The following is a 7,484-nucleotide window of genomic DNA, read 5'->3' as shown; positions in this document are numbered from 1 at the left end:
ATTAAATTACTAATAAGATTTCAGTAATAATATTACAGTTACCATCCATAGAACAGCTTAGTTACTTAGTTTCAATGCCTCAACCCCACTGATTTAAAATCCAACAATCAAATAATTCCTAGATTTATTTTCATAATTTTCAGGACACGCACATGCATGTGATGTCGCCAGTGCAGCAGGCAAGCTTGGAATATGGAAAAGCTTATATTCAGCAAATAGAAATATTGCATTATATTGATTTTGTCAGGAAAAAAGATGACCTGAACACTATTGTGTAAGTCGTGGCTTTACTATATTCTTCTGGCATTACATCCCTCTGATCAGCATGTGGTACATTATATTACTATAATAAAAATCTTTTTGGAAAATTAAACAGTTTCTTACAAACTTATGTGATTTGATAAAATACATAATGAAATATAATGGTATATGGGTAACGAGAGATTAGTGACAATTAATGAGATTAACAGGCCTACAATGTCACTATCAATCAATATTGAGTGTTTGTAATAACTTCTGAGTGTGATCCAATGTGGCTTTTGGTCAGATGATGAGGAAAAAATATGCTGTTAATAACATTTTAGAAGAATTTTATGTAGAAGATAGCCTGCACATTTACAACTTCTGTGGGGCATGAAGAAAAAGTGATGTAACTAGTAGTGTAACTAATTACTGTTACCAGTAAGTAATAAGTAAAGTAACAATAATTACTTTTGAAAGGAGTAACTAGTAATGAGTAATATATTACAATCTTTGAGTAGGCTAACTAGCCCAACACTGGTAGTCAGTCACCAAACAGTCACACGAGGAGTTCGCCATCTCCACGTCTCTAGGAACCTCTCTGGCAGGTCACGTGATCTCGCAGTCGCATGGACCGCTTTTAAACAGCTTTGGCTTCATCCAGTCGAGTGTTGAGCGTCGGTGGAGAATACCACAATCATGGCAGGTGCGACACAATTCTGCTTTCATTTTTCAAAGCACTTCTAAACCACACTATCACACGTTTGACTTTTACTTGTTCATGTTTAAAAAATAATTTTCTATATTTCTTTCTTTCCTAGAAGCCGAAACCCGTCAAAGACTGCTCCGAAACGTGAAGAAGGAGGTAAGTGATAGTAAAAACAAATAAAGCCAAGTGAACAGAGGCTGAAACGCCCTTTAAAATGTGACTCATGATTCAGACATGTCTACTAAATGTGTGGTGTTAAGTTAACCAAACACTGGAGCTAACATTATACGTGAAAGAAAGCTGCCAGAGCAAAATCAACATTTGTAATGCTGTTAAATTGTTGATATAGTTATTGAATTGTGGTAAAATCATAGGTAGCTGTGCGATTTCAGTCAACAGTATATCATGAATAATTTATTATTTATCTATTTTTTCCTGAATGTGCTACATCTGTTTGTCTTTTTCCCCATCAAGCATCTGTCACTGACTTAAAGCCAGCTTTATCACATTATTTCTTTCCAAAGCATATTCATGTCTGTATTAATAAAAGAGTGAGCTATTTATTCAAATGTGATGTTGTTAAAGTCAGATTGGCAGGTTTCTGTTAAATTATGATATTTGATACATTTCATTTTGAACTAACAAATTTCTCTATGGATTCAGACGTATTTAGTATAAAGCAAACATTGAAATGTATTGGAAATATCATCCACATCTACGGTTAATGATCCATAAGCACTTTCTGTATGTTACAATAGCATCCCTCAGACTGCATTGTGACTTCGAGTCCTTAAAATGCCTTTGTTCATAGATTTTCTTCTTGTTGAAATGTAAATTACAGCTTAAGGCTCATTGCATCTATTGATTTATTTGTGGTATTGATTTAAGGCCAGTCCTATCTCGAATGCATAGTGTGGTCTTTGACTTTCAGTCATTTCATTTGATTAATAGGTTTCAATAATCCTTTTGGGTTAAGCAAGGAGCGCTCTCTCTGTGTGTGTTTAAGGGATTGCTCAGTGGATGAGGTTTTGTATGAATTTGGGTGTGAATTTGTATGATTTCCTCACAGCAGGCATGTAGTATCCGCACTTGCCCTATACTGATTCTGATTTGATGATTTATGGTTCACTATTATGAGTTGTGATTGCAGTCGCTGTGTGGCAGCGATTCATCCAGACATGAGTGCATACAGTGGGTTTTCTAGTGGTACTGTGGTATATTACTGTTTTTAAAACTCACAGAGCTTTGTGCTGAATGGTCAATGCACCACCACCTTTTATGGACTTATTGCAGTCACGTGGTGCAATGTATAAATAATGAGAAATGTGACCCTGGACCACAAAACCAGTCTTAAGTCGCTGGGGTATATTTGTAGCAATAGCCAAAAATACACTATATGGGTCAAAATTATCCATTTTCCTTTTATGCCAAAAATCATTAGGACATTAAGTAAAGATCATGTTCCATGAAGATATTTTGTAAATTTCCTACCGTAAATATATCAAAACTTCATTTTTGATTAGTAACATGCATTGCGAAGAACTTCATTTGGATAGCTTTAAAGGCGATTTTCTCAATATTTAGATTTTTTTGCACCCTCAGATTCCAGATTTTCAAATATTGTCCGATCCTAACAAACCATACATCAATGGAAAGCTTATTTATTCAGCTTTCAGATGATGTATAAATCTCAATTTCGAAAAATTGACACTTCAGACTGGTTTTGTGGTCACAAACAATAAAAATGCAATAAAAAGTTGCATTTACAAGAATGAACATTGGGGGAAGACAGGGTAAGATGCCTCCCGGGGCAAGATGACTGCACAAAATATCATCTCAACACTTTTAGTAAATGATTACGCTATTTTTAATTTTGTCATTTCATGTCAATATTTGTGAGATTTAGTCAGTCGAAAAAAGTTTAGAGTTTAATTGATCTAGTTTTGTATGTCTGGAAAATAGTGATCTATGACACTGTATTAAGTTTAAAATCACTTTTTTTTATTAACAAGGGATTTGTGAACACTAATGTTTTTAGATTTGTGGAGCAAAAATTGTTTTTATTTTGAAGTAAAAAGATAAAAATTAGACACTTGGGGGTAAGATGACTACTATTGTTATTATATTTTAAATGTACTGCTTACTGTAATTAATGGGGTTATTATTCACCATTTACATGAATTAGATGAACATTTAAGAACATCTCCGCTTTTCATTAAAACATATAGACTTAATTGAATGAAATTATTTAATTTGCATTCATAGTAATCTTCAATTACAATATGGGCAGTTAAATATGTAAATATTCATATGCCTATATATAAATCATAGAATAAATGTGCCTTTCAGATGAAACTCTTGGGATTCTGCTTTGTTTGTCATCAGTTATTCAATTATTCTACTAAATTGTCTAAATACAATTTAAATTGAATAGTTGATTAAGTGTTTTACATTATTGATACTTTTAAAATATAAACATATTAATAAGAATTAAATATAAACATTAATTTATGCATTCTGTAGAAGTTTATTCAGTAGTGGGGTGCCCTCTTGGAATAATTTTACATTTTGTGCTGTAACGACTAACTTAGTAAATGTCTCTATTTAACTTACCTTAATAACACATTAGCTGATGCATTACCATCCTGCACATGCTAAACATATTAGTTACAATTAAAAAATAAATGCACATTAAGAGGGCTTCTTCCCACATTACTATCAGTAAAATTTAATATAAATCTGTAGTGCCTTTTTTTTTTATTTTTTTGTGGATGTCAGGCATCTCAGCTTGAGAGTCAGTCAGAGCCTTGTCTATTATCTGTCATTGCAATCTGTCTCAGAGCATCCCAGTAGATGCATAAAAAATGACATTTCGGTGCTTGAAAGACATTATTATGATGACTGGAACAGCTAATCAAGAAGAGTGGAGGCAGGTGAACTCTCACCCTGCGCTGTATGGTGCTCGTAATGACAATGTATTCTTGATCCACGCTGTGTTTATAGCATAACTGCCTGGAACCTGGAGTCATTTGGCATTTGCAGTGCATATTTACCCTTTTGCAGCTGTTAACTAAAATTATGAAAGATTATTATTACAGATATTACATTACTGATACGATGAGCACAGGCAACGTGACAAAAAGGCTCATTTTGTTTCTGTCTCTATCAGTCTGTGATCTCTCTCTCTCTCTCTCTCTCTTTCCCACACCTGTATTGACACAAGGAGAGGGTCATGCGCAGAAAGCCTCTCCACACTCTACCCAGCAGCCCACCATTTGTTTTACGTTTCCCTCTCAGCTTCCTTTAACACAGCTAGTTTAATCCATAGCTTATCAGTGTGTCCTTAAAGAAATTTTTCCTTATTTAAGTCATGATAGGTCACACGTTTTTAATTTTCTGCACTGGTTTTGGAGAGTATTAAAGAAAAATATGGTAAAATGTGTTGCTGAGAATGACTGGTTCTGCAGTAAAGATTTCTTTCTCACTGTTTAACGCACCACTGGAATCCTACACCCAGTCAATATTATTTTTGTGCTTAATTAGCATAGATTAAACAATAGAGTCAAATAACATTTCATAACTAATTCAAGAGCTATCAACCATTTCGAAGATGGTTGAATAAATGGTGCCTTTTAAAGGGGTCACAAAAGATTCAGCGTTAATTAAATCGTGAAATGTGTTGTTTTAAGTACCCTCCACAGGCAGCATCTTCGTCAAACATATAGTAGTAAAGAAAATCAAATCATCCTCCTTTTTTTCCCTTGATTATACATTTCTAGTGGAAAAAAACATCTGTTAGAGTCAGTGAGCCAATTAATCACCATGTCCTGGGTGCAGAGACCAGTCTGTGAATGTGTTACAAAACAACTGATGTTGTTTCAGTGTGTGCAAGAAACATTTAAACCTCATGCCAAATAGCAGCAAACCTCAGCGCAAAAGCTTGTTAAACAGTCAAGCCACTGAGACTCATTTAAACGTAATGGGTGACTAAACAGAAGACACATTACACTGATGCGACTGAGAAGATTTATTTAAAAATGTGCTGTGGACTGTTTGTATGAAATCGTCCAGCTCTAGCATCTCTTAACACCAACTCCAGTTCAGTCATACTTTGGTTAGCCAGGTGTTTCAAATGCATAGATTGATTTTTAAAGAAACATTATATATAATCTAACCATTTCAACCTTTTTTTAGACTCAGTCGTCTTTATTAATTATAGTTTATATAATAATGGACAGGTGAAAATGGCATTAATGTTTTTTTTTTTTTAAAGTGGATCATACATAGGTGAAGTAAATTCAGGTTGTTATCATAATTGTGTCTCATTGATGAGTCATATGTCTGCAGATATCTGTGCTCAGTGATACCCAGCCCACTGTACAGTCATTGCTTTTGAGATCATTTCTGGATAATATATTATGCTAAAAAAAATTCAGCAATGATCGGTTAGGCCTACATTATTTTTTTATTTTTTATATGTGCTAAAATTAATTATTGGTAATTAATTGAATTTTAAATTTAATTTATTTAATATTATATTATATTATATTATATTGTTATCAGAAAAAAACATTAAAGCCATAATGTATAAAAGAATACCTTTTGCTTCTATTGAGTTTACATAAAAATGACAATAACAACATAGCCCTGTTTATGGATCATTGATTTATTTTTTCTTTAGAACAGAAGGGGCAATAGAGGAAGTTTCAGAGCTGTAATTTTCAATCTTTGTTCTGGGGTCTCACTTATTTACCACACCTGATTCAGATCAGTTTTTTAGGAGAGAGGTCTATTAACTGAACTCAGTGTTTCAGATAAAAAAGACATGCAAGATGTTCAGTGCTGTGGGTTCCATGTGCTTTTTTGCAAAACAAACCCACTAAGATAATAACTGGCTGAGTTGAATGCATTTGTAAGAAGAAAGAGACCACAGAGTGCTGTAAGAGACATGATGCTCACACATCTGCATAGGAAATCACGTAGCCTCGGACAACACAGTTATAGAGTTTTTGCAGTTATTATGCAAATATATTTGGCTGCAGAATGTCACAAATGACCAATAAGAGCCATATAAAAGGCATTACAGGCGCCTAGCTGTTTTTAATGAAGTACATAAAACAATAGATCAGCAGTACTGACACTCCATATAGTCCAGCTTCAAGATATAGGCTACGATATATGATATTTCTGCTGTGCGTTAACACCATGCATGTATGTGTCATGGGAAATGTGTTTTCCCAAGAAATGTGAAACCTGTTCCTGAGCCATATGGACCGGGGGACTGATTTAGATCCACACCACCCACGGGGCATCTCTAATGGTGTGAAACTACATATTTTATATGTGAGACTAGATATTTTATATATTCCAAGCAAATGCAGACTCTTCCTTGTGCATTTTTTTTTTTTTCAAAAGTCCACTTTTTGTCACTTGTTTGGGTACTATGAACATAACTAATTAATTTGAAGCATTCTTGACATATGCATTTTGCCATGTACACAAATCATTTGCATGCTTAATATGATTTAATAAAGCAGCATTTAGCAGTATTTTTTGGGCCTGTTTAAAATGTTCACTGCATGCTTCCAGGGGGTCGTGGTGTTAGAGCATGCAGACCTAGATACCACATGATAATGAATATTATATGAATAAAAAAGCAGGCTATAATTAAAGTGGTAAAAATATACTGCATAATAAATTGAATAGAAACTAAATGGAAAAGGAAATGCATCTTTAAACAAACGTGCCACAAAATGTTTTTGTGCATTTAAGTATACTGTGCCCTGAAGGTTAGATCAATAATGTGTCGTCTTGCATTGTATTAAAGGTGCAAATATGAACTCTTTTTGACAAGTTGATTACAGCATTTTGACTGATCATCTCTGTATTGTTGGGTACTGGCGTCCTGACTTTGTACCTTAAAAAAATATATATTTTTACAATTATTCTTTAAAAAAATTTCCTTAAAATAAACAGGAATTTTTAATAAAACATGATGTCAGCTTAATGGGAACAGGGGTGTGCTTAAAGGGTACAAAAATGTACATTTATCACAGCCAGACTTTTTACTGATGTATATATTAATTGAAATTAAAAATAAAAATAAAATAAAATATTTTTGTGTAAGAGATTCATATTTTATTTTAACATAACGTTTTGTACTGAAACCAATATCTTGTGCACTAAAAATGTCTCAATGTAGATTTTGGTGAGCTTAATAGGTACGTTTACCCTAAGTCGTTTTAAGACTTTTTTGCGTGGGGGGAACATTGAAATATATCATTTTCATTATCACAGATGGTTTGACCAAATGAGAGTTGTGTGGATTTGCTGTCCATTTTAAGCTTGTGACAGCTCCAAAGTACATTTGGGGCTGTAATTGCTTTCATTATGTGAATTTCCTTGTTCTTTCGGAGTAGTGTAATACTCCACAACCTCTTAGCCTTTCAATTCGTACATTCGCTCACTCAGCGTGATGAAGCGTGGTAATATGTGGCAAACAATTTTTGTGCTGGTGGCATGAATCATGGCAAAT

General features: G+C 33.8%; 1 protein-coding gene across 1 annotated transcript in view; it reads left to right on the top strand.

Annotated features, from left to right (window-relative positions):
• Nucleotides 1-922: 922 nt before the first annotated feature.
• LOC306871996 (small G protein signaling modulator 1-like) overlaps nt 923-7,484 on the top strand; it is a 36,665-nt gene continuing 30,103 nt past the window's right edge. Inside the window, exons 1-2 of the mRNA XM_079420306.1 lie at nt 923-946; nt 1,062-1,105. Coding sequence (XP_079276432.1) covers nt 940-946; nt 1,062-1,105 — 51 coding nt within the window. The 5' untranslated portion in view covers nt 923-939. The remainder of the gene's footprint in view (nt 947-1,061; nt 1,106-7,484) is intronic.

Source organism: Barbus barbus, assembly GCF_936440315.1.
Source record: "Barbus barbus genome assembly, chromosome: 6".
NCBI classification, from domain to species: domain Eukaryota; kingdom Metazoa; phylum Chordata; class Actinopteri; order Cypriniformes; family Cyprinidae; genus Barbus; species Barbus barbus.
This window is presented reverse-complemented; position numbering and strand designations above follow the sequence as displayed.